At 42.7% G+C, this 27,744-nt stretch overlaps 1 protein-coding gene across 2 annotated transcripts; it reads right to left on the reverse strand.

Annotated features, from left to right (window-relative positions):
- Positions 1-383: 383 nt before the first annotated feature.
- Positions 384-27,283, reverse strand: mcf2a (MCF.2 cell line derived transforming sequence a). 2 transcript variants are annotated; one of them, XM_086101212.1, is made up of 30 exons: positions 26,333-27,283; positions 20,559-20,627; positions 20,357-20,471; positions 19,328-19,418; positions 16,765-16,884; positions 16,308-16,424; positions 15,864-16,013; positions 14,841-14,977; positions 14,650-14,764; positions 13,749-13,868; positions 13,482-13,673; positions 12,146-12,337; positions 11,889-12,060; positions 10,964-11,040; positions 10,772-10,857; positions 10,373-10,439; positions 10,178-10,293; positions 9,971-10,040; positions 9,767-9,859; positions 9,593-9,685; positions 9,027-9,152; positions 8,723-8,944; positions 7,868-7,960; positions 7,699-7,777; positions 6,362-6,425; positions 4,372-4,472; positions 4,037-4,143; positions 3,104-3,216; positions 2,699-2,802; positions 384-2,477 (listed from the first exon to the last, which is right to left on the reverse strand). In XM_086101212.1, the coding sequence occupies exons 1-30, from the start codon at positions 26,439-26,441 to the stop codon at positions 2,437-2,439; spliced, it is 3,351 nt and encodes a 1,116-aa protein (XP_085957338.1). In that variant the 5' UTR covers positions 26,442-27,283; the 3' UTR covers positions 384-2,436. The 2 variants fall into 2 exon arrangements, with proteins under 2 accessions (XP_085957338.1, XP_085957339.1); XM_086101213.1 differs by lacking the exons at positions 19,328-19,418; positions 20,357-20,471; positions 20,559-20,627; positions 26,333-27,283 and adding an exon at positions 18,106-18,273.
- Between the last annotated feature and the right edge of the window lie 461 nt (positions 27,284-27,744).

Raw genomic sequence — 27,744 nt, forward strand, 5'->3', positions numbered from 1 at the left:
AAATCACGTCACGCTGCGACTTGATCAACAAAAATTCGCTTGAGAGCGCCGAGTGACGAAGCTTTACGCACACAAACGTCAGGTTGTTCAAAGGCTTCAAGCGGAAAGATTATTACGATCAACAACCTGCTCCAAAGTCAATATTTGAATCCGTCCAAACGATACTTAAAAGGAAATAGAAGAAAAGAGACTGTACAAAAACCTTGTGTACCCCCATGTACTTTGCATGCCAAGTTTACAACTTGGGCACAAACTGGCATACAGACCGTACAGTGCTGCATGTCAAACTGCTGCACCGCTGCCATCTGCTGGTGAGAAAGAAAAAACAGAAGCACAATCAACAGTATTGTGGGCCAAAAGTCACAAAAAGAACATTCGCACCATTTTAGTGTTTCGTAGGCTTTAATCAAAACGCTGAAAATGGAACACATTGATTCAATCGGCGTTTATGGACCAGTATTGCATTTCTGAAACACTAATTACCAAAAGCGTAGGCGTAAATACACAGCAGTTATTGCAATAAATATCTTTGCAGTTTTGTAGCTAAAAATGTACAACTAAATATAACAATACTAGTCTGCCCAGTTGCATTAAAGAAACATTTGTCGCCAAGTTTAGGCTTCTTGGCTTGACATGATGAATTTACACTTCAAGCTTTTCTTTGATATGGTTTCCCGTGTTTGGAAAATCTGTGCAAAATCTGCAGCATTTTTGATGACAGTTACAACAAAACATCCGCTTGTTTTGTTGCGAAAGCAATCAAGCACTCGTGGCTCTTGTGAATAAACGGAGATGTGATTTCATTCGGGACAGCTCGCAAAGAGAAGGCAAAATAAATATTTGAACAAAGGAAACATGTCATGTGACCAGGCCGCTGCTGCTTCCAAGAAAAATTTCCATATCAAACGCCGCGGCCGTTCCAAAACGGCTCCCCAATGGGAGCCTTCAATCACATTTGGTAAATTTAAATAAGCATGGCGGTGGTGTCATCATGATCCCCTCTCACATTAAAGTTAACCTGCTTGTGTGACGGAAGCTTGGAGGGCGGGGCTAACAACAGGAAATGAGGAGGGAGCAATTCGTTCGAACTGGTGGTGGTGGTTGGTGATATTAAATCAGCGAACAATGTGAACTTCGCCGTAGACGAGCAGTTGTGTAATTTATACCGGTCATACATTGCAATAGGTACATTAACATTCAGATTTTTTTGATGAAGTGTAAAATGATTCCAAACTTGGGACATTCGTTGTCTTTTAGGCACTTTTGCCTCCTGGCTTGCATTTATTGCTCAACAGTGACAGTCCATGTGGAAAAATACGATATGGTATGATACAGCGATCTGGAAAAAAAAATCTACAAAGAAGTGACCCCATAAAAAAGTAAACATATCGCCTGGGATGACTGTATGTGTGCGGGCGTGAGTCGCCGACTGCATTTCCTCCACAATTGTCCAATCCAGTCGCGTTTGGCCATGTTGCTCGTTGCTACAGCGATGTCATACAGTCTCCCTTTTTTTGACAGAAGGAGAGGTGAGAACGGGCACGAGGGGATCCTTAAAAAGTGTCTTTAAATAAATGTCTATCCGTTTATATGCGGCTTTTAACGGTTGGCTCTGGAACGCTTTCCCCAACGATAAACGCGAGTTCACTGTATTAAATAGAGCACTGCTGAAAGTTGGTGGTGCACATGCCACCCCTGCCTTATTCATACACACAAACACAAGAAGCAGCCAGGAACACGGCAAACACACACAAATGCCACATTCCTACCTTGTTATGAAAGTTTTTGTCTTCATTCTTAACTTATCAAAACATTTTTCTTGCTCAGATAAAAGCGTATAGATGATACGCTGCCTCAAGAAGAGATGAAAAACACATTTTGGCACTTGCGTACAGAGCACACGAGGACTTAAACAGTACACAAATGGCTAGAAATTCCCTTAGAAACTGGGTGTGATGTCAACCGGATGTCTAAAAAAAACAGGATCACAGCAGCCATCAGATACATAGGAAAGTAGAAGAAGCCCCCTACCGTCTGGTAGGAGTACTGCAATGATATCAGAGCTTTCTGATGAATGCGTGCTATGATCTTCAGGTCCATGATTTTCTTCAAACTACATTCTCAGGGATTGAGAATTTGAGGATTTCTCCTTGACTGAGCGTCCATTCAGTAAAGCCAAACACACATGACGGAGGAAGTTGCCAAAAAGTGAGCCACTCCCACTCATATCAGCACTGTGGAATGCTGGGAAAGGATGCAACACTCCCACAGTTTTTGTGCTTGTCATACATTGACAACACAAAGGCTGTGTGGGGGCGCAGAGGGGCTTCGGATTGTCAATCCCAACCTGTGAGAATGCAAAGAAGTCCAATGTCTTAAAGTGCCACAAAACCAGGACGGAACGTCCTTCTTTGGTCTCATCACGTATCTTGTTCTCTATGGAGAACTGAGCTTTCTTGTCCTGACCTTGCCTGTTTCTGCAATGAAAAATAAAGTGGGACAGAATCAAAGTCAACATCTTGGATGCTCAAATCCAGTGGTGGGAAGTTACAAAAATACAATAACAAATAACAATACGTTGTTAATGTGACTTTTATGAGTGCCTATTTTTTTCGATGAGATCCAATATCTGTAGTTGTTCTTAAGCATGAGACAGATTTACTATTTCCGCCTCTACTCAAATTCAAAATCGTTTTACCCCTGAGTCTGGAAGAGCCTGCTCGACTGCCCCCTCTTATGGTCACTTGCAGGCTGGCGGACGCAATGAAGCCATCTTGTTGTCGACTCAGATTTTTCACCAGCCTGACAGGGAAGTGGGGAGGAAAAGGATGACAAATATGTACATACATACTGTTGGATATGATGATTTAGGATTACCTCTCTCTCTTACTCACACACATGCACACCCGCACCCACCCACACAAATGATTCTTTTTTGCCCATATACAGTGCTGAAAGTCTTTCCTATAAACTACTGAAATGCTTTCAAGCACTAATTTGCATGCGTCGCCTGACGAACGAAAATGGAGTAAATTCAACACACCATTTTTTTTTTTTTGTGTGTATGTTTGCCTCGCTGATGGAGACAGGACGCCATACTCACCAGCGGCCTTTGCTGTCTTCGCACATCAACTGGATGACATCACCGCATTTGATGAGTACGCTGTCCGATCTGTTTTGAAGGCAGTCCGCCAAGGCCCGATATCTGCCTCGAGACTGGCGGGCGCAAACAGATTCCATCAGTGTTGAGCCATTAACATTCAAACCTTCAAGAGATAAATCACTTTTCAATCCTTAAGATTGATCAAAATAACACAGGCGAACTGACCAACATTATCGATTTATGAAAAAATATTACATTGATCAAACTTGGATGGACATACAGTACCAGGTTTCGGCCCAACGCATTGCATTGCTGAAGAGTAGTGATGATCCATTACAAGTGACCCTTAAAGGCTTTTGGATTCGAGGTAAGACATCGTCACTACTCGTTGTTTGGTGATGACTATAACCTGAATTAATGAGACATTTCTAACACTGACTCCTAACCTGAATGGCGGCAGCTGGACTTGATTGTTGATGACATTTCACCTTTAATCCAAAAGGCTTCTTCAATTCTCAATTGTATGTGTTGAGTCCGCCTATTTATCTCACCCACCAGAGACAAACACCAACGGTCATTTTTGGTGTAACATTCTAAAGCACAGGTATCAAAGCCAAGGCCCGGGGGCCAGATCCGGCGCGTCACATCCTTTTATGTGACCCGCGGGAGCAAATCATGTGTGTCAACTTTCATGATCCTTGCTGAAATCTGTGCAGAAATGTCAAATTGTCATGGGCAAGAAATAATGTTGATATTTTGCATCGGCCCTCGGAGGGAAGCCGTAACTCTGAAGTGGGTCGCGACCAAAAATGAGTTTGACACCCCTGTTAAAGGGTCTACAAATTTTTTACCTTTTCACACGGGAAGTGGAAAAAACCCACGAGGTCATATCAAACCAAACCAAAGTGGACTGCTTGTAATGCGGCGTCTCACCAGTTTCACCAGCTGCATGTCCGGTTGGTGGAAAGCGTCTCGGCCGCTGCCCGTCTCGTCCAGACCTTCGCAGATCTTCACCGAGTCATGATGAGCTCCTGGCCAACCTACAGAAACTTTCTCTTGAGTGACGAACAATGGTGGTACATTGATTTTGTTTTTTTCAGGGATCTGTACTTTTTGTTTTGACACCTCTGATATAGAACGAATCAAAATATTTAACGTAAGGAATAGCGCGGCGTGTACTGGAGATAAGCAACTGTTGTGGCATCGTGGAGACAAAATATTTTCTTGGTTGCGTTGCATGCCATGTACGGAGAATGAGATTTACGCACTCCTGCGGTTGAGCTGGCGTTTGGGGGCACACCGCTGGGCGTCCGGGCTGCTCTTCACCGACTCAGTGTCCTCCGAGCTCACCGACGCCCTCTGTTGCTTACTGGTAGTAATGACACACAAGAGACATTGTGTCAATTATTTGAGAAATGCTCAAGTCAAGCTGGCCCAAATGGAACTACCGCCGTACAGCTGCCTGCGCATGTATATGAGCATTCGGATAGCCAGACGGCATGACGGGGGACATGAAGCGGCCGTGTGCAAGCTTCTCTATTGACAGAGGATGGACTGCGTTTCTGTGTTTAGCCAGCATGAGAGAAGCTCATGCAACATCCAAGTTCAGAAAAAGAAAAAAAACGACATCCCTCCATTGTTTTAGTTTCGAGAAGCAGATAACAAGCACCATAAAAAGTTGTGATGACAAATTAAGGGGAATGTATGGGGCTCCACCTTGGCCCTGTTCAGGCGGACAACATTCAGAGGACACAACATTGGGTACACTTGCACAGTGATGATAGCTTCATTTTTGGGATGTCAGTGTCGTATTAATTTATTCATCTATTTTCTATAGCGTTTTTGCCCATGAGTCGCGGTGAGCTGGAGTCGATCCCATCCGACATTAAGGAAGTCAGCTGTGAATGTGGGTGATTGGTTGGTGAACAGTCACTTACACGTATCATCCAAAGTCAGCTGGGATGGGATCCAGCTGACTTGAAATCCCAATGAGGACAAGTTGCACAGAAAATGGATGGATGGATCGATTGCATGCATGGTACCTAAGGTTGTCTTCACCCAGAACGGCTCGGTGAACAGACCCCATGATTCCCGTTTGCTTTTTACATGCATAACGCGTTCCGTGTGATGGGCAAAGTCACGGCCACTATGCAAACACGTGGGCTAGGTTTACCACTGAGTTTCTACGGCAGGTCAGTGGCACTGGGGGCGTAGGCGGGGCCGTTGCCGGGGGCTTCGGGTACAGGGGCTTTGGGAGCGCAGGCACATAAACGCGTCGGATGTTGCCGAGACCAAGCGCAGCCCCGGCAGACAGCCCCTTGGAGCCCCTCTGGACGGCCGCATGGCCCTGCAGTGAGGGGGTGGGTGTTTGGGGTGGGGGTGGGGGAGCAACCACACACAGTTGGACACAGTGGCTGCTGCGCCCACGCAAAGCCTTGGACTCCGTCTATGTGATGATGTCACTCTGATCCAAGCTGTATCAACAGTGCCAATATAAAACTAGGCAGCTTGTAACACTAGACAGGTGACCAGATGTGTTTTGGATGCGGAATATTTGAAGCACAATAGACCTTTTCACCATGATGTCACTCAGATGGCACCATTCGTGAACCAACCCATGAGTAAGATGAAAAGATGATGTTACACGGCGGCCATAATTCAGACCTAGTTAGCATAATCAAGAGGGACTGCTAGCAGTCAATGAGCTAGACGCTAGCTCATCGACTGCTCGCCACTAGTCACTTTTCTGTTGCTCAGATTCGTTCACGGACACATTTTGACAGTGAAATGGGTGGGTCGCAATAGAGCGGACGTTAGCTTAGCAAACAGGCTCGCCATTGTTTTGCTAAGTGGCTGCCTTTCCAGCAGCTCCTATATTTTGTTGTTCTACTTCTTCCTTTCATAACTTTGCTGCTGTGAATTGGGAATTTCTCCATTGCGAGACTAATAAAGGTTTTCTTATCTTATCTTAAATTACTCAAAGAGAACCCAAGCAAACCATTCACAAAGACCTACCTGTGAGAAAATGTCAAACCCAATGATGGAAGCTGCTATGATGCCACCCAGTGGGCTTGCAAGCTTCTCTAAACAAATATTTATCACATCTACCCCGAAATACTGTGGGACTTAGTGTTTAATTGGGGGCCCAAACCCAAACTTAACAGGTTTTTGCTATCGATTTCAGTACAAGTCAGTGGAAGTCACTTTTGACCACACCGAAGTATCCTGGTGCCTATTATTCAAAAACGGGGCACTGACCTTTCACAAGGTGGTGGAGAAAGATGCATGTGCTCTACTGGTTGTCCATTTTGATGAACCTCATCTGGAAGGAGAACATACAATGGGGTATCTGCTGACTCTTTCCCGGTGGTGGGAGTAAGTCACAACTAAGTCTCAAATCTGAACCTTCAAGTTTCAAACAAGTCCAAAGTTACTGTGGGAAATTATCCAGCAAGGAGATTTCCCTCTCAATTTTAACCAAGTTGAGTCAAGTCATTACTTTTGTGGAATTAAAACAACCACATCATTTTGCATTCGTTTTTTTTTCGTTTTGTTTCATTTGTTTATTGAACATAAAACATTTCCAGTAATAATTTGACAGAAAGTAAGGTCAGTAAAATAGTAAAAAGGAAAGAGAATCGGTCATCATTCAACACAATTATTATGTTCAAGGGAGTAGGAAGAAGTAAAAACGTATCTAGTCCTACCCCGTGTTATGTGTTTATATATAAATAGATCATTTTTATATCAATCAAAAAAGAAAGAAGTCTCCATTAAGGCTCATGCTTTACCCTAAACCGTGATATTTTTACAACTTTTGGTTTGTATCGGAATTTTATACATACACACCCTGGCACTCTTGTGTCAATTTTCTCTTGTATTCATAATGGATATTGCAGTACCTTTCTCGATTTATCAACTAAATTCTGATTTATTATTATATTTAATTAATTAATTAATTCAATACTGTACGTCCGTTTATCTTAATGCTAACAGGATAACAAAGCATCAGTATTGCATTATTAAAACCCTTTTAGCAATGGCCATTTGAACACAAGTGGGAGAGCAACACATGAAGAGAGATAAAAGAGAATATTTTCTTGATCCTCTGCAAAGAACAATTGCTATTACTGCAGCTTACTAAGCCACTGGTGAAACTTCTCTCATCTGCCCCCAGGTGGCCAATGTGCACACACACAAGAAGGAGCAGTAAAACAGATGAACAACTATCCGCACTCACACCTAGGGACAATTTCGAGTGTTCAATCAGCCTGCCATGCATGTTTTTGGAATGTGGGAGGAAACCGGAGCACCTGGAGAAAACCCACACAGGCACAGGCAGAACATGCAAACTCCACACAGGAAGGCCGGAGCCGGGGATGAGTGCTATTGTAAAAACATATGGCATATTTTTTTAAGTTTATTTTTTTTGGAGGGTTGAAATGGGACCACGATGGGACGTGGTCACGGAATGAATAAGACTCGTATCTAAGGGCATCCCTGTATCTGCACTATAACATTCACAATCACATAGTTTTAATGATTCTAAAACAGACTTTATAATAATATTACAATTAATCTATTCCACCACTGACCTCGCAATAACTTCTGCTGGTTGGTCAAGATTCGGCGCAGCTCGCTAAGCCAGGACATCTTCACCGCCACGCTCGGAGCCTGAAACACAGTACAACAGAGTCAGGCGTACGTTGCTCTGGGACCCGTTTGCAGTTGAGTGACCATTCATTTCTTTTACCGACTCCGTACCTGGACCACGTACACCTCCTCTCTGCCACTGTACCAGATTTCAAACTTCCTGGGGTCTCCTTTGACGTTCTCTGTGATCCCCACAGCAGTCATCTGCCAAGACACACACACACACACACACACACACACACACACACACACACACACACACACACACACACACACACACACAGACACACACACACACACACACACACACACACAGCACAGGTCTTACTTTCATCAAACATGTGACATCTATCAGAACAATAAAACAAAACTCAACGGATCACCACATCCCAAAAGTAGAAAATAGAGATCGGTCAGATGATGACAACGCTTTTAATAGCCCTCTCGCAGATGATATAAGATTGTTCTATAAATAGGGAGAGGATACTATTAAAAAAACATTCACAGTCCAATCAGCGCAAGTGAAAATGCCTAATAATTATGCTTAGTTTTGACTGTCACTGTCAGAGAGGTATTCATAGAAAAAAAACCCAAAATGTTTCTTATTGTGGTGATTTTTGGCGGTTGGTGAGACATTTTTCCAAGGGCCCTCCTTATAATGTTGAAAGCAGTTAGAGATAAACATAACTGACATATGTACCGCTAAGTATAATAGGAATCAAAAAAGTTGGCTGTGTTTCCATGAAAAAAAAATTGCATAGTTATGAGAAAAAAGTTGTAGATAGATAAACTCCTAATCTTTACTCAAACAAAGACGTATTTTGTCGCAGTGAAAAAAATCAATATTGCACGAATAACTTATTTTTTCCTATTTTTTTCTAATTGCCTTAGTGTTAGCTTAACCCCAAAATTTTAGGGAAACGGCTGTATGTGAAGCGGATGGACGGCTGCGAGTGAAAGGCCAACCTTGATGCAGTGCTTGAAGCCGTACGAGGGCGTCTTATCGCAGCCGTCCCCGTGCTCTTCCCGCTTCTTGCAGAAGAGCAGCACGCTCTCGTAGAGGAAAAGGTGGCGCTGCATGGGCTTGAAGCGGGCCAACTCCTTCATGCGTGTGGGCACTTTCTTGTGGCTGATCCACACACTGAATGAGCCCTGCATCAATACGCGGCCCAGCTCGCAAATGTCTCCCTGAGACAGCGCAAGGGAGATGCTTAGTGATATTAAAAACAGTAGGTACAAAAAAAACAAAAGCCTGATTTCCGGGACTCGCCTCATATCCTGTGATGGCAATCTGATGCATGGAGTCGTTGACGGATTTGAGCAGGTCCAGCATGGCTAATAGCGCCCCCTGCAGTTCAGATGATCCCTCGCAGTCGGTGCTGTGTTTCAGCAGCTCCTAGGAGCACACGCATCAACATTTAAACGGGGCCTTTAATGACAATCATTTGTGACTGATTTTTTTAAAATTATGTCTTAATCTAAACTGAGCAATCTTGAAAGATACTTCTGGTCTGTCCGATAGGTGTGGCCACACTTTTTCTCTGCCACAGAAATGCGATGTGAATTTTTTTCAATTTTATTGGCGTCATGATTTGTAATGTGAATTTGCGCCCCCTTGTGGAGACATTCTCAGGAGTCTTGAAAACTTGGTGAGAAACGTTGAAGTGAGAGGTTATTCTCTTTTTTTCCGGTTCAAATGAAATGACATTACATCAAAGTAAGTGAGCAATTTGAAAGTGTGGAGGTGGACTGAAAAGTTGAACGGAAAACGTACACGACTTGCATTTGAATTCTTCTGTTTGACTGTTTTTTGATATTATTCCTCTATTGACCCACCTTGAGCAGTAGTTGATACTTGGTGAGACGTTGGACTGGTTTCAGCAGGTACGAGTCCAGGCCTAGTTTGTGGCCCAGCTTCATCTGACACTCCTGAAGAAATATTTGACATTTTGTGAGTTAAACAGGCAAGTGGTGACTGGGGACATATTCATGCACGCAGATTATTATGACCTGAAAGAAGGCGCAATCTGAGAACTGCCGCCACAGAGCGTCGGAGCGCGGTTTATTCTGACAGTAGCATTCATACATTTGGAAGTTCTCCTTCTGCCGACACATGAATGCTCAACATTTTTTGGGGGGGAAAAAAACAACAACAAAAAAAAAAACGTTTGCAAATCATAACTCAGCCATATTTGATAAGAAGTTGCTTCTCACCCTGGCAAGAAAGCAAAGTCCCACACCTTCGGGGGTGTCCAGGCATCCCTCAAGGTCCTGGAGAAACAAGCTAGGTTGCCACCCCCCAAAAAAAAGTTTAGGGACAAACAATGATACACATAATTTGAGTTCATACACGAAAAGAACAAAAATATTCTCTCGCTCTAGGTTTTCCTTCAGATGTGGGCGCTGTCACGTAGGGCTTGCCTGCTATGAAAGTTGTAGATGTCGGGCATGTTTCCGAAGAGGACGCCTTTCTTTGCGTGCAGGACAGGCGGCAGGAGAGCAGCCAGATGTGGGTTTTCCATCTCCGCCTTATAGCCCTGCAATGGCGTCACAGTCAGTCGGCCTGACGACCTCATCGCGTGTGGTGAGGAGGAGGAAGAGGAGGATTGCTCTCACAAGAAGGACCGACAGAAGCTCTTCCACGTAGATCCTCTCCGTCTCAATGAGCTCCCTCATCACGTGACTGCGACGCGCACACACAAAGACGCATTCCTCAAATGATGACAGGTTTGTTCGCGATGGACATCGTTCATCGCCACCAAGACGTTGGCACAAAAACTCAAGATTCAGGTCTGCTTTTCCAGCAAATGAAATTGCAAAAGCCAAACCGCGATGTTCACCGGATATAACAATATTCTGTCCATTAAAATAAGTGTGCCACAAACCTCGTGAGGAAACTAAAAATAAAAAGCTCTGTGGGTCCAGAACAATACTTTTTTTGTCTCACCCTGTTTTAGAGCGAATCAAAGACTTGAACATCAAGAGATGGACAGATGGAAGTGTGTCCTCACTCACCGCTTGAGGACATCCGGGCTGTCTTCTCCTTCCACGCCATACGATACACAGCTGCGGCTCTCCTGGTAGTCGTGAATGACCTCAATCTGGACAAACACATGGATTTTAATTCATGTTTACATCGCCCCCCCCCCCCCCCAAGAAAATACAAAAACAAAACAAAACAGAAGAGTGGATAAATAAATGTCTTACTTTGCGAGCATTGGGACCTTTTCGGGACGCTCTCTTTCCGGGCAGAGGGAGATCAAACGTGAACTTCAAAGCTTCAGCTGTAAAAAGCAAATCAGACTGTCAGCGGATTGAAATATGTGCAGCATCATATTAGTTTGTGCTAGGGTAATATTTAGGCTAGTATGCTCGTTTGGACTGTTGATGAGCTTCATGTGAAGGTGATGTGTTTGTGCTGAAGATGGAATTTGATTACTGAACACAGTTATTTACTCTATGTAACATGGGTTTATGATTGTGGATATGCTAGATGCATTGTGTTGGTGATTAATGACCGTCCTCTGTTTTATCTTGTAGCATTTAGATGCACTTACAAGCTCCTTTGGACCTGGGGTTAGCGTTTGATTATTCACTAATTTTGTCGCGATTTGTCGGGGACTGAGACCGGGCCGCATTGCAAATAGTGAAAATTCACTCTAGTACGTGAAAAGCCATTAACGCATTGAAGCTACGAAGTTACTCTGACATAAAATGACCCCATGAAACATTAACCAAGTATGCTCATGAACAAGAAATACTTGAACCAAATATATAAATAAAATATATAAATAAATATATGTATATATATTATTTAATATATATAAATAAATAAAAATAAAAATGAAATAAATAAAACAGGTTGTCAAATTTTTCCTTTGTATTTTTCTTCTCAAAACCACCTATAGTACATGTGTATGCATGAAATAAAAGTGAATTAAAATATTTTCATATTAGAATCGTGTCACAATGTAAAAAAATAATCATGTTGACTTTCAATATAAAAAATACATACAATTCATATTTACTAATTATTTGTCTTTGGTTAATTTATTTCAAAGTTTTGTAGTACAAATGATTGTTTGGGTGACTTTTGAAAGGAATGTTTTTCTTCAAGAAATTTAGACCGTACCGTGCTTGGGGGAGAATATTGGCGACTTGGAGCGAGGTGGGTTCTCAGCACGGGGGGCCACGAGCTGGACCGGTCGGACATGTTTGTCGGCCAGCTTCCTCAGACCAGCCTGTCGGTTCTGTATCATCTGTTGCACTGCTGTGTGCTTCTCAAACGTTTTATCTATCTTCCCCTGACCGATGAAAATAAAGATGTGCAAGTGCCCTTTCAGACTCTTGATTCTCTAGCACTTTGCGTGAAAACTAAATGTGCTGGACCTGTAGATGAGGGGTGATGACAGCTTCATACTCCAGAGCCAGAACTTCAGGGCCAGATGTCATTATGGACGGCGAGCCCTCCAGGAAGCTCTCGATGGCCTTCAGAGCAGTCTGCGCCCCTTCCTTGGACTGGAACTTTTCCACAAGTTGATTGGCCAGCATATAGGCTGCTTCATCACACCAGGTCTCGGCCTAAAGCGGGTGAAGATACGGCTAAGCTCAGGTCATCAATCGTTTCAGAAGGGATGGAGACAAATTATTCAGGAGTAAGCCAAATTTTATGAGCAAATGATTATCGGTACTCTCACATTTATCTGCACAAGCAGTGATGCCTGTAGTTCAACTTCAAATGCTTTGTGTTAAAAAAAGTAACAAAAAAAAAAAGACATGATACAGTCGCGATTCACCTCATGTACTAAGATTAAAAAATGAACAAAAGTACATCCGTCCATCCATCTTCTAACACATCCGGGTCGCGAGGGCAGCAGCTTTAGCAGGGAAGCCCAGATGCCCCTCTCCCCAGCCACTTCTTCCCGGGGATCACAGGCCAGCTGGGAGACATAGTCTCCCCAGCGAGTCCTGGGTCGTCCCCGGGGCCTCCTGCCGGTGGGACATGCCCAGAACACCTCACCAGGGAGGTATCCAGGAGGCATCCTAATCAGATGCCCGAGCCACCTCATCTGGCTCCTCTCAACGTGGAGGAGAAGCGGCTCAACTTTGAGCCTCTCCCGGATGACCGAGCTTCTCACCTTATCGCTAAGGGAGAGCCTGGACACCCTGCGGAACACCCATCTCGGCTGCTTGTATCTGGGCTCTCGTTCTTTCGGTCACGACCCACAGCTCGTGATGATAGGTGAGGGCTAGAACATAGATCGACCGGTAAATTGAGAGCTTTGTCTTTTGGTTCCGCTCCTTCTTTACCACGACAGACCGATACAAAGTCCGCATCACAGCAGATGCTGCACCGATCCGCCCGCCTGCCTCTCGCTCCCTCCTGCCCTCGCTCGTGAACAAGACCCGAAGATACTTAAACTCCTCCACTTGGGGCAAGATCTCCCTCCCGACCCGAAGAGGGCACTCCATCCTTTTCCGACTGAGGACCATTGTTTCAGATTTGGAAGTGCTGATTTTCATCCCAACTTCACACTTGGCTGCGAAACGCTCCAGTGAGAGTTGGAGAGCCCTGCTTGAAGAAGCCAACAGTACCACATCATCTGCAAAAAGCACAGATGCAATACTGTGGCCACCAAACCGGGCCGCCTCAACGCCTCGGTTGCGTCTAGAAATTTACAAAAGTAAATAAGTAAATAAAATGGCAGTTCATTCACGGATCTACCTGCTCCAGAGACAGGAGGAGCTGCTGCGCTTGCAAGAGACGACAGCGTTTGTTGCCCAGAGCAGCGTCGAGGCTATCACAGTGATGCCGCAGCTCGTTGCAGCGTTGCATGATGAGGGCCGTGGCGTAGTGGTGGCCCGCTGACAGCTGGTGCCCGTGAAAAACAACCATCTGGGCACGTGACATCACTTCCTGTCGGCCCAAAAAGCAGCACGCGGCAAACTCAAAACTGATCTCAGGGCACATTTCGGGGCACGCGTGACAAACCTGAGCAAGAGTTTCCAAAGAGTCCAGCTGTTGGAGAGCCTGCTCTGCTTGAGCCAGAGTGTTTACCGTCGTGGACAGCTCACTCTGCTGAGACGTCACACGAGACAGGCATGACTCCATCTGAAAACACAAAGTCAATAAGGAGAAATGAATGTTTGAATCCCCACAATTGGGATTGGTGGGGGTGAAGAGATCTACTGGGTATGACGGACATTTTTTTACTTTTAAATGAAATCATAGAAGAATCCCTCCTATTTGTTTTGAATTATTTATTTAGTTGACAAAGGAATAGTGGGGCCCACACTGGAACAAAAAATTTTTTTTTTTTTTATGGGGGTGGGGGGGAATAGGATTAGAACTTCAATCTAAAAATTCAACAACTTTCATAAAAAATATGACTTTCTGGAATATATGGAAATTTATTTTCTATTTACTCTGGAAAAAAGAAAATAAATTATCAAAAAAAATCTGAATTCCTTCTCAAAATATGAAGACTTTAATCTCATGAAGTTACAACTTTAAAAAGTACACACTTTTTTCTGGAAAATATATATATTCATTGTCATTATATAACTTTAATTAAAAAAAGAGCTTTTTATCTTGAAAATGTGTAGTTTTTTTATTGAAATATACAACTTTATTCAGATAATTTTGCATCTTTTTATCTCAAAAATATAAAACTTTATTCTCATAATACTGTGAATTTAATCTATAAAATACAATTTACATGTTAAAAAAATACTTTTTTTCCTGGGAAATATACAACTTGAATCTGGAAAAAATGTCTTTCCATCTAGAAATATTTCCTATTGTTTTCTTTACATACCATGTATGACATTTTTTCTCACGGATACGACATTATTCTGGTGCTCGTCTGGTGAAAAACCAAAATGACGTTTACCTCTTGAAAACTTTGCTCGTACATGAGCAGCTGCAGGTACTGATCCAGTTTCTGAATGTGCTTCTCAAAGTAGCCATCAAAGGCCAACTCCATGTCTCGGAGTTGGGTCAGGAGCCTGCGAAAAAGCAAGAATAAAGAACAAATGTGGTCATTTACAAGTGATGCACTCCAGCATCTCATTGATCTCTGACCGTTGAACCGTCTCCCAGTCCAGCTGGACATCCCAGTGAGGGTCGTCGTTGTCCCTGGTGGTGGTGGTGCTGGTGGTAGTGGTTTCCAGGCTTGCGAGAAGATGTCGTCCCTCTCTTGACAAAGATCGAATGGCCTCCTGCCACAGGCGAGAGCATTTAACACAACGTCATGAGCTACAATAACATTTGTAAGAAGAAATTGGTTGGCAACATCTTTGAACAATAGAACATTCTTTTTTTTTTTGCCGTATCTTATTTGGCATTTTGTCTGCCACAACTTTTTTGCAGATGCCCACACATCTGAAAAACATATATTAAAAAAATATTTCTGATTAAGTCCTTTTGAATTAAGTACACTTACATGTGAAACGAGTTACAAAAAAAATACAAAAAAAAACCCCCAAAACATTTTATTTTAGTATTAACAGCATTGCAGGGTGGTTGACCAGACTGATCTCATGAGATGGACATGGGAACTGCACCTACAACTTTTCTATGCAGTTGTTGCAAAAAGAATAATAAAAATCCTTGAAATGCAAAACATATCCATGCATGCTTGCATATAGTTCACTGTGCTTATCCTGCTAACTTTGCATGTTTCTTAGACTGCTTTAATGAGGTTTATCGTCATTTACCCTCTAAATACGACTGTCCGTGTTTTATGTTATGTGTTGTGCTTATTATTTTACTTTATGTGAACTGTTTTGTTAAGCGCTTTGTTACAGCTGCCGCTGTTGTGAAAGCGCTATATAAATCAGCATGTATTGTATTGTATTGTATTGTATTGTATTGTAAATCCAAAATTTGACGTGGTGCCCCTAGCGGCGAGGGGGAGTAACGCAGGCATTGCCCCCCCCCCCCCCCCGTCGCTATTTTGGGTCTACACTCTTATGAATGACCCCCCCCCCCCCATTTTGGCTACACTGCAATTTCTGCCGAGTCATGTAGTCTTCTATTTTATTTTATTTTTTAACTGCAATGACTTAAAACAATGTGCTGTAAAAATGGAAACAAAATGTGTACCTTGAGCTTCTTGTATTTTTCATTGTGAGACTCCAGGAGACTCTGGATGGCGTCGCACTCACTCGGCATGGCCGTCTCGGCCAGTTCAGTGCCGAAGGACTGCAGCAAGTGTGCCACGTCCTTCACTGTGACAGCAAAACTTTCAATGGCCTGCAACAGAAACAGAGGGGCAAGAAAATTGACAATATACAATGAAATCTCCTTACTCATACCTACATCTACAACCTCCGTGACATGTTAATAAATTTGTTCCAACATTTTTCATCTTGATTCCAGAGCATGTTTTGGCTGCGCAGGTTCCTTCCAGTCATTTGTGTGTGTTATTTTTCTTGTCAGGCCCAGGACCGAAACTCACCACCCGCTACTGCTGTATTTTAAAATATAAATACAGTGTGCCTCATGTTCTGGGCAAGTGTTGATGTACAGCCCACTACAATACGGTACCGTTCGTAAAACAATCCAGTCGCTGTGACAGTAGTCCAGCGTGCCTCCAAACTCTGACGTCAGCTGGTTTTCGTTGATGTACTTCAGCAGATCTGTGACGGAACTCAGCATCACCACCTGAATGGTCACACCCGATATGCAGAGATCACATTTAAGCCTACTGACCACCGGTCACATCCAGTTTCATTTGATGTCAAGCGAACCATTAAACTCAAAGCATAATTAATAATAATAATAAGTTGAGGTTTTTCCCATCTTTTATTTTAAGTGCGGTGAACCAACTGTGTATCTTTTACTCTTTCGCACCCTTACAGTAATAAAAATAATTTAACCCTTTCAGGGACAGCGGTTACTACAGTGGACAGCTTGTCATGTTATCAGGTTACAGAGTGCATGAAAGGGTTAAAAATAATAATGGTGGTAATTGAACAATAGCAAATAGATGAGGTTGCCTTACGGGCATTTTGAGCATGAAGTCCTCCTGGCTGAAGCGAAAGCCAATGTCAGTGACGGTGCGGCGGAAGAAGCTGGTGGGTCGGAGCACCAGCACCAGATGGAGGTTCCCGGGAAAGGAGGCCTGCGAATCCACAATGAAACAACACAATGAAAAAAATTCCAAATAACACCACCATTTCAAAACAGTAGTACATGATAAATATGATCTGTGAAAAAAAATCAGCTGGGTTTCAAAGGTACAATACGTTAATGGTAACACACAGTGGAAAACTAGTATGGCTGTTCGAGTCAATATAATCTTTTAAACAACTTTGTAACACAACAAATGTGGACGGAGCAAGTAGAAATACACACAGGCATATATTCTTTATCCTCTGCGAAAAACGGCAAATATTATTTCAGCCTATTTGCAGCAATCTTCCTCTGTGATTCGTCATTAGAGCTACAGTTGTGCTCGTAAGTTCGTGTATGCAGAGGAGGAAGTAAATTTATGAGCCCAACTGAATGTATACTATGTCTGGAAATATCATTTCCCTGGTTGTCCCTGGTGGTCATGGCGCGCACACCAAAAAGAGCATCCCAATGAATTTATCAGAATGCACAAACTAACATACATCATCCATTTTGTGATGCGTTTATCCTCACAAGGGACGTGGGGGTGCTGGAGCCTATCCCAGCAATCTTTGGGTAGTAGTCGGGGGACACCCTGAACCGGTTGCCAGCCAATCGCAGGGCACATCGAGACGAACAACATGTTTTTGGAATGTGGGAGGAAACCACAGTACCCGGAGAAAACCCACACAGGCACGGGGAGAACATGCAAACTCCAAATAGGGAGGCCGGAGCTGAAATAGAACCCGGTACCTCTGCACTGTGAGGTCGATGCGCTAACCACTGGACGACCGAGCCGCCCGGCATATATCGTTCTTTACATTTTATTTACTGTATGTTTTTATTAAGTCGAATAATGCAGACTAGAGTCCAAACCTTTAGTTTAAATGCTAACCCATACTTATCATGAGTGCAGTGTTCTCTTTTCCAATTGCTGTCTGACTCGTTCAGATGTGACATAATGTTGACATTGATTTGTCCTGACGTGACCTCCCCATCGTCAATCAAGTGACATCAAGCATGCATGCAAGGTAGCGAACACGCATGACACACTCTGCCCACTTGGCTCTCCCTTTCCATCTACTCTGAGCTTCTTGCATGACGAAGCAAAAGTGCGCAGCACACACACTCACACGCACAGCGTTCCACTCATTGCCGCATTCCCACCCTCAAACTTCACCCAAACTCCTGCAGTGAGGGCAGGAAAAAAAGCCATCCAAAGAGTCATTACCGGGCTGGTCCGGATCTTTACGATTCCTCTCCGGCAACATGTCTCAGCCATGATGTAATAGTGGGACATCGGCTTGAATTATTTTACAGCTCCATACAGACGCGGCAAACAGCAGCATCAGCGGCAGCCTCACTCACACGAGGAGGAAGGAAGGATGCAGGCAAACACTCTGTCTGCCTCATCATCTTCATCTTCATCCTCTCTGCAGAGCCTAGCGTCATCACACTTTTTTTTCGGGGTGGGGGGGGGGTGCAGAAACAGCTCTCAGAGTGATGCAGCTGTGCAGTTTGTACGCCACTGCAAACTCGCAACAATAACCACTGTTCAATGAATACCTCGTAAAAAAACTTCATATATTTGACTGCTGTCCAGCCGAGCCAGCATCTTTTCCCTGTCCTCTCTGGTCCTAGTTGTTCTGTTTGTTGTGCTATTTCCTCACAGGGTATACTATTTCCATCCTACTACGTCAGCGGTAAACAAATTAAATGCTGGAAGCGGCCACAATTTTTGTGTCACACGGGGTGGGGGGGGGCACGTAGAACGACACAGCTTGCTAACCAAACGTATGACAAGTTTAGATATGGGAAAAGGTATTTGCATATCTGCAAAACAAGTGCTCAACATAAGTAAGATTCACTATCCTAACCCAACCACAGAGGGATTGTATCAAACCAAAAAAATAATAATAAACACGCCAAAAACACACAGTGATTTGTCTTGCCAGTGCAAAAGGCTCTTGTGCATAAAAATGTCCATTCAAGGATGGCATAAAACAGCTGAATAAGAAACCACCATTAAGTGCAAGAACTAATTTTGTGATTTTTTCTCTTTTTTCTCACAAAAATCAACTCGCACAATAATGTAATATATTCAGGTACTATGTTTCTTCTGCATACTATACCATGCCACACATTTTTCAAGCGCTTACCCGGGATCAGGTCATGAGTCAGCAACTTTAGCAGGGAACCCCACACTTCCCTCCCCCCAGCCACATGTTCCATCTCTTCTGTCATCGTCAAGATATATCGCAAGACACATTTTGTTTTTTTTATTTCCCCCTATACCACTCGCGATCGACTTTGGATGAATCCGCGGGCTACCAGTCGATCGCGATCAACTGGTTGGGCACCGCTGCCACACACCATTACTAATCAGCCGTGCAGGACAGGTAAAAAAAAAAAAAAAATCGGCATCAAAAGAAACATAAAATATGCAAACTCACTGCTATTCTGGCCAATGCAGTCTTGATAGAAGCCCACGTGTCCAGTCTGCGGTCTAAAATGATGATGAACTTCACACCCGGTTGCCTTGTCCTGTTGGGAAGTCGCGTCATTATTTTGTTGAACCTCATTTTGTTGATGTTTGATTGTCAGACATGAGGGAAAGTGTTCTCCTCTCTAAGGGAACCCCCAGAAAATTTGACAGCACTTTTCTCTAGATTTGTCAGGAGACTGCAGTACCATGTGAAAATTCCCTGGACTGCTGCAAGGGCTGGCATCAGCATTACATCTGAAACAAGTGCCTGTCCGATGAGGCCACGCTGAGGCTGTGCTCAGAATGTCAACTGAACACATTTGGTGCACTGCAGCGAATTGGGGCCGTCACAGACATAAAACAAGCACGCACAGAAAACGTGTGTGTTTAATATCATTTCCATGATCAATTGATATATGGCGAACCAAATGATGTGCATATTATTACAAATAATATATTGTTGTTCATCTATCGTCGCAGCGGCGATGTACAGTGACGAGCAGAACAATTAAATGGTCTTCCACCAGAGGGCAGATGGTGCAATTAACCAGTGTGTATCCACCCAGTGCCATTCATACAGTCATAGTGAGTCAATCAGTTTGTGAGTACAGTGAGACATGAATTTAATATACCGTATATTCTTTTTGTGACATGCAGTGAAATTGATTGAATATGATCTGATGCCTATGCTCGATCATGATTGAGAAACTGTGCTCTATTTGCAGAACAAACCGATAACATTCAGAATTTTTATTGTCTGAGCACATCACAACTAATTCGTGGCCAAAAGCATTCTTGATTCGATATAGAGAAATTATAATAACTTGAGAATGTGGTATCTGTCGAAATTGTTTGCGAATGCTGAAGAGTTGACATTGAACGATAAAAGCGTCCAGACATGAGATGTCTGGGGCTTTGTGAGAGAAGAGAGAGAGAGAGAGAGAGAGAGACAGAGACAGAGAGAGAGGGAGAGAGACGCAATGACGTGAGGACGCACCGAGGGATGAGCGTGAGGTAAGTGAAGACTTTGGCCAAGGCCTCCTCTGGTATGTCCTTAAAGGCCGAGCTTTCCGGGAGCGTGATGATGATGCTGGAGTCTTCTCCACGGCCACCTGAGGCGGACAAACATACAGTATGTGCACTTCGCTGTGAGGTCACTTCACATGCGGGTAGTCATTATGATCAGAAGAAGACCTTACCTGACAAGTAGGCAACCTGTTTCTCGATATAGCCGCCGACCTCCTTCATGCTCACGGGAACCGCCACCTCTGCAGGAGAATAGAAAAGTCTCAAACACGTTCTAACTCATTACTTTGAGGTGGGAAACCGCTTTACAACACTGTGAGACGCCTTTGTTCCAAAGACGTCACAATGACGAGAGGTATGGCTTATAAAATGTGTTTTATGTTCATTGTAACGTCATTATTCTGCTGGGGTTTGTCCGGTCTCTTGACAATTTCCACGAATGAGATCACAGCGAAGGAAAAAATATATAAATGAACAAATAGTAAAACAAACCCATAAGAAACTAGAAACGTTGATTATATAAATGTATCATTTACACCATTAACTTTAACTAATGAAAGGAGGAGCAAGATGGAAAGAAACAACGAAATGGTAAATGACATACGACATTTAAAAAAGTACCAAGACAAAAATGTTCAGTTGTGTATTAAAAATGGGCAGTCTTTGTATCTTAATGTGTACATTTTTTCCCCACAGAGTAAATTTCTTTTCAAAATGTACTGTAAATATTCATTTCATTTTTTACCATTTTTAATGAAAGAAAAAATTTCATGATAATAAAATAAAAGATAAAAACATAAAATAAATAATTGCTTGGAATTCCACACAGCATGAGACTGGAGCCCTTATTTTTGTGTCTTATTTGCTTTGATTGTGTTTATCTCGTGAGTGTTTCACTGGCTCATTTTATTTTTGACTGTTCCTTTTTTTTAAATGACATGTTCAATTGTTTTAAATTCAGTTTTTACAGCTCTTTTGGATTCAAATGTGGTTGTATTTAATCCTTTCATGCAACCTGTAACCTGATAACATGATAAGCTGTCCACACACTAAATAATAAGTGGTCTTTAAGTTTTCAAGCCTCTTTTTCAGGAGTATTTGAAAACATTACATCATTTAGAAGGCTGCATTACTGGCCAACACGGCAGAAAACAAACCTTTATCTCCTACATCCGAAAGCAAATCATAAATCAAAACAAACTCACTTGTTAAAAGTGACGTGTTGTGTGACTAATGTGATAGCCGAGAGGATGGTGCTTGATCCCTCCAGAGTATTTGCTCATGTTCAATGGAGCGACATTAAAAATGAATTTGAGCAGAACGCCGGAAAAAGCAAGGTGGTGGAAAAAGATCAGAGAAGGTGAATGAAAGAGTGAGCGAACCGGGCGTGCGTTTGGCCGCACGCAGCAAAGGTCGTAATGGGGTGTGTCGGGCTTCTGTGGGAGCGTGTAATGATCTTGGCTGCTACCTGCTGAATATTTGATGCACACGTGTGTGTGTGTGTGTGTGTGTGTGTGTGTGTGTGTGTGTGTGTGTGTGTGTGTGTGTGTGTGTGTGTGTGCAACTGAGCTCGAGCTAGGATGAAGTTACCTGGAATAACTTGACATTTATACTCGGTGCCGCACTTCAGGAACATGAGAGAGAATTGAAGATGCTTTCACAGTACATTTCCATAAAAGTCGACACCGGGGTTGGCGGGAAACGCCACGGCCAGTCGAGACGAAGTCTGCCGTCAGGACAATGAATACATCGACATTATTCCAAATCAATATGAATCAGTCAAGAAATGTGGGAGGGGCAGGTTAAGCAGGAAAATGTCGGCGTTCATTTGGGAATGTTTACTTTGAACATGTGGAATAATGAAAAATGTGTGAATTTGAAAAACAGTCCCCCCCACCTCCAAAAAAAAATTTGAATGTTTTGACTTGGTTGTAATGGGAAAGAAGGAGTTCAATATGAAAGCAGGCTCTTCCTTTGGGAATTGTATTGTGAAAATGTGGGAATTTGTAAAATGTGAAAACGATGTCCGAAATGACATATAAATATTTGGAATGTTCCACTGTTTATAATGGTTGAGAAACGTGGAGAAAGAGGGAAACAAATATCATTTCAAAATTTTATTGTGATAATCGAGAATTTTGGGAAATGTGAGAAACGGCACAATACTCTGAATGAGCCAAACAATTCAAAGGTGAAATTGTGTACATGGTCAAGTAACGTGGAAGAAATATGTCAAATGTCAAAAGTGTGAATCTGAAAAATTTGAAAAAAAAAAGTGGCAATTATTGGAACGTGGAAATGAGCTCCAAAATGTCCCCAATGAAACAAAAACGTTCAAATTGAAATGGTTTGAATGAGTCGAGAAATGTGGGAGAAGGGGATACAAATATAAAAAATCTGGTTATTTGGGAATTTTACTCAAACAGTGCGAATTACGGGAAGGCTTTAAGCAGTTCAGAATTACATGCTGTGTGCTTTTCGGCATTCATACAATCATAAGAATAATGTTCCAGGATTGGTGGTGCAAGAGTTTTGCAGTTTTTACAGCAGCCTGACGTCAGCCAAACAGCATGACCCGGATAATCAATCACGCACCCACATTCCATACTTTTGGTGGGTCTATTGCGTTGGCATCCGTCTGAGCTTTGTCCCAATCTTTCGGGTTTTTGCAGAGGTGGGAACCAAATAATCCCGAGGAGGAATGTTGGCGAAAACAAGGTTGAGTTGTCGCCCGCTACAAATCCGTGCAAATCCCTCAAGTCTGGCAAAGTAATCTGAAATGTTGGCACTTAGCCGCGTTGACCAAATTCAAACAAAACCATCAAAGCGTTCAGATTTTTATGCTACGATCACAGATTCATGCTCTGACATCGAAGAATAATCTGTGAACATTTGTGAAAATGTAACCAAAAGAAATACAAGGAGTATTACTCTTTGAACTTTGACCTCAGCCACGACAATCATACTTGTGTGTGATTTTGTCAAGAGCCCCCCCCCCCCAAATTTGAGCGGGTTTAATCCCCCTCATGAACGTGCAAACGTGTTCGTGATCAAGAGCGAGTGACAACCCAGTGCTGTGGCACTTTCTGGGTCAAGGGAACAAGCGTTGCGTGCCAACAGGAAAACATTAGCGGCATTAAGCAAAATGCTAAATGAGAAAAAGTTAAGCGGCCTTTTGTGTCAGTATGGGCACAGTATGAAAAATAAACAAATGAAGAAGGGTTTCACAACATTGGGGGGGGGGTTGTTTGTTTTTGCACAAGATAATAAATATATGTCTCTGAGTGGTATGTGTGTCTACATGTGTTGCTCCACAGTTTGTGTTCAACGCTGGACAATTTTATGGTGTCTCCTTAAATAAATGTGAACGCTAACAGCACAGTATTTTAAGAAAATATTTTTGTATATTAGATTTTAAGAAATTACCTTTTTAGAGCGATTGCAGACTTCATACACATTTGCAAATAAATACAGTATTGCTATGTTTATTGTGTTTGACATTTCAATGGCAGATTAATATATCAGATATCTTTTTTTTCTTTAAGATAATGAAGGCCTTAATTTTGGAAAATCACATTCAAAATGGTAAGAATGCATGAACTCTGCACTGTTTTATTTTTTATTTTTAATCAAAATTGAAATTGTGACATGAATGAATTTAAATGAGGAAATATATACTTCACTTAAGCATCACTAAATGATGCAACGTGCTCTCCTGTCCGGAAAGGCCTAAAAATAAAAATAAAAATGATGCTTTAAAAAGGGATTATCTCCATGACAACAGTGCCACTACGGATTAACCCATCAGCATTGACTTCTGTGTCATACAAACCATCCAGATTTGTGTTTTTTATTATTATTATTATCCATCCATCCATTTTCTGATCCGCTTATCCTCACAAGGGTCGTGGCGTGTGCTGGAGCCTATCCCAGCCGTCTTCGCGCAGTACTCCGGGTACACCCTGAAATGGTTGGATGTTTTGGGAATTTGGGAGGACATGGAGAAAACCCACACAGGCACAGGGAGAACATGCAAACACTACACAGGGAGGCTGGATCCAGAATCGAGCGCTCCGCCTCTGCACCGTGAGGCGGACGTGCTAAGCAGTCAACCGCCGGGCCGCCCCTATTATTGTTATTATTGTTCTTTTCTTTTTTTTTTTAATCTTGATAACAGGAGCTTGGAATTGCAATTTTTTGGGATGGAAGATTGTCATTTAGATATTACTGTGGATTTTTTTCCCCCAGGTGGTCTCAGTTTACGCACACGCACACGCACACACACACACACACGCACACACGTAAAAGGCAAAGGACCATTAATTAAACAATGAGATGAGTTTGCCAAGGTAATCCTATTAGCTTCTGGGGGGGAGGGGGGAGGGGGGGTGAGAGTCTGCACGAAACTCAAACTTCAGGGTTCATTGCAGCCTTCCTTACTTTGGTGAGCTATTAAATTGCATCAATAAAACATTGGAAAATATACTGTATATATACACTCTTGCACTGTTTTAAGACAGAGCAAGTTCATTTAACGTGCACACCGACAGTTTTCAGATCTATGGCACGCACTCTCGAAACATTTTCAGTGTTTACAGCATTTTTGCTCGACTATCAACTGAGTGATCACTTTAGTTCCATAAACAGCACAGTCCCAACAAGCACCGTGTGTTAGACGACTACACGCTTGAGTGGAAAAGGAGCATTCTTATGTTTATAAAGGCACATTTTTCAAATTGCTGTGGCCAGCGGGTATGCGTCTGCAAGGCAAATTATTAGAAAGGAAAATTAGGAAACCATCTGTGACAGTTTCAAATCGGTTACCTAATCCCTTTGAATGCCAGACGAGAGGAACATGAATAGTACTGAGCAAAACATCCACGGTTATGATGTAATTAAGAAAACAAATACATACCAGTCCGTATTTTATTTTAGTTTTTCCCCACTGAATACTTCCTCAACTTGAATAAGATTGTTTTTTACTTTTATTCACATCATATTACATATTTTAAAGTAACAGTATTATTACTTGAGTACAATTTGCAGGCACCCCGCTTCCATTTAACATGAGATGGAAGCTGACTGATCATTCTGTTAAGGATATGTAGGAAACTAAGAAAAAATGAAACAGTAACAAACTGCAAGTAATAAACTTTAGCTATAAGAGAACACAAATAACCAAGCAACTGTAACTGAGTAACTTTCATGAAGTAACTGTACCTGAGTAATTAAAACGTAAGAAAAGTAAGTAAAAAAATGTTCGGACAAGACTATTAGGACCTCGAAACTTGATTTTCATTTAATCAGAGGCACCTTAAATGGTGGCATGGGGTGCAACTTTCACAATGAGTGACTAAGTAACTAAAGCAAATTAAAAAAAAATAAAATAAAATAAAAAAGGCAAAGAAGCCACCTTGGCTTTTTCTCCTCATGCTTATGATTGATCTCTGATAAAGCATTTTTAAAATCATTTTCTTGCACTCTACATTCTTTTATTTCATTAATTTGTTTTTCAATGTTTACTTTTTAATCAGGGAAGCACACAGATTTCACCTCGTGTATAAAATGCCCTATATAAAGCGGCCTGGCCTTACTAGAACAGCTGAACTTGATTTGCAGTAACCTATTGGCACTTCACATGGTGGTAGGTGTGTGCTAACCCCCTTTTGAAATGAGTTTAACTGTGACTGGTCAACTATGAACACAGCCACATCTCCAGTTTGAGGGTGTGAGCACTTGTGCAACCACATTTCAGTACTTTTGCTTCCCCTCGCTGAAAGATTAAAAAAATAATAATAAAATAATAAAGGTGGAAAAACCTTTGAAGTTATCTGAGTGTCTTTTTTTTATTATTGAAAGCAAGGCATTTGAACACGGGTGTATAGATTTTTGCAATTCCCCAGCATGATTTCCTGGCACCCGTGGCGTTTGCATTGCCTGTACTTACGCTGCAGCGTGCACTCCAGCTGGGATCGGGCCTGCAGGAGGCAGCCGTAGCCCTCCATCTCCTCCTGAGACTCGGTCATCGACTCCTCCTGCATTGAGGCCGGGCCCATTCCCCCACGAAACCGGATGGCAGATGGGTCGGGTAATCCAGAGCCTTTCACATCCTCGCCCTCCGTTCTACATACACGGTTGGCACGTGTAAGTGAGCATCCCGCCGCCGAGCTTCATTCAGGCTGCCGGAACTTGCTGACCTTGAGTTACATGAAAGCAAACATTCAGTCAGCTGTTTGGTCACTCACAACAAACATGATTCCTTCCGGCCGACCACTGCTGCCTGTTGTGCTGCTGCCCCTCCTTCAGCTTCCCTCCCTCCCTCTCTCTCTCTCACTTTGGGCTTGAGTGCGTCAGCTCTGCACTAAGAAGTCCTGACAGGGAGCCAACTCCTCACTGTAATTCATGCTCCCGTGTTTTATGGTTTTGGCTCCGAAAGCAATACAGTGGGCAGGATTGTTTGGCTGTGAGCGATCTTGTAGTCGCAGACATGAAGCAGCTGTGAAAGAGAGAGCTTTTGTGAGAGAGCATGACAAGTCCCAACACACCCTGAGCCAGCAACTTGGTGCACAACAATCACATTCAAAGGAGAACAACCGTGTCGTTGTGAGCAAAGCGGCCCACATGGAGTCTTTTCTTAGATCAAATCGAGGGCTGACGACATGATGGATGCAGACACACTTCCTGTGCGGGGTCCAAACTATGACCGGGGTGCCCAACAGCATGTTTTTAACAATTATCTTCAAACATGTATAACATACCTGTATTTAGAAACAAATCTTTGACGGAGCTTCACAGGGTAACTCACACGATCAATCTGAAAAATACCTGCGTTTTGCAAAAAATTTTTAGTTTTTGTCATCTGTGTAGATTCTCAGTGAACCAGGTCAAGCATTCTACAAAGGTTACATCGAGGTAAGTCTTTCGGGGAATTTGTGTTTTGTTTTCAAGAGACATTCAAAAATGCTTCAGGAAATTATGCAATGAAACTATCAATTTCAAACGTAAATTTCAAAGTACAAGTTTCCCCTTGGAAGCAAGGTAGCTAGAAAAAGCGGGAAAATTCCCATGTAGCCAGAAAGGGCGAGTTGCAAGTTTGCCCCAGTGCAGTGATGTTCTCGGCCAGGAAGCGTCAGATGCTCAGGGCATTGTGAGCATACGCGTTGTCATGGTGAAGCTGCCACAAATCTCACCTCTTCTCTCGCACTGACCTTTATGACACTGCTTGTCATACTAAAAAGCGCATTTGACAGTTGACCCGAGTCATATTTTTGACAGCCTACTTTTATCCAATTCCTGTCAAATGAATCATGTCAAAGTGGCCTTTGCAAAAAAAAAAAAAACAACAACAACAAAGTTTGT

The sequence above is a fragment of the Hippocampus guttulatus genome, chromosome 2 (genome assembly GCF_054856545.1).
Source record: "Hippocampus guttulatus isolate MCC_2025c chromosome 2, RoL_Hgut_1.0, whole genome shotgun sequence".
Taxonomy (NCBI): Eukaryota; Metazoa; Chordata; class Actinopteri; order Syngnathiformes; family Syngnathidae; genus Hippocampus; species Hippocampus guttulatus.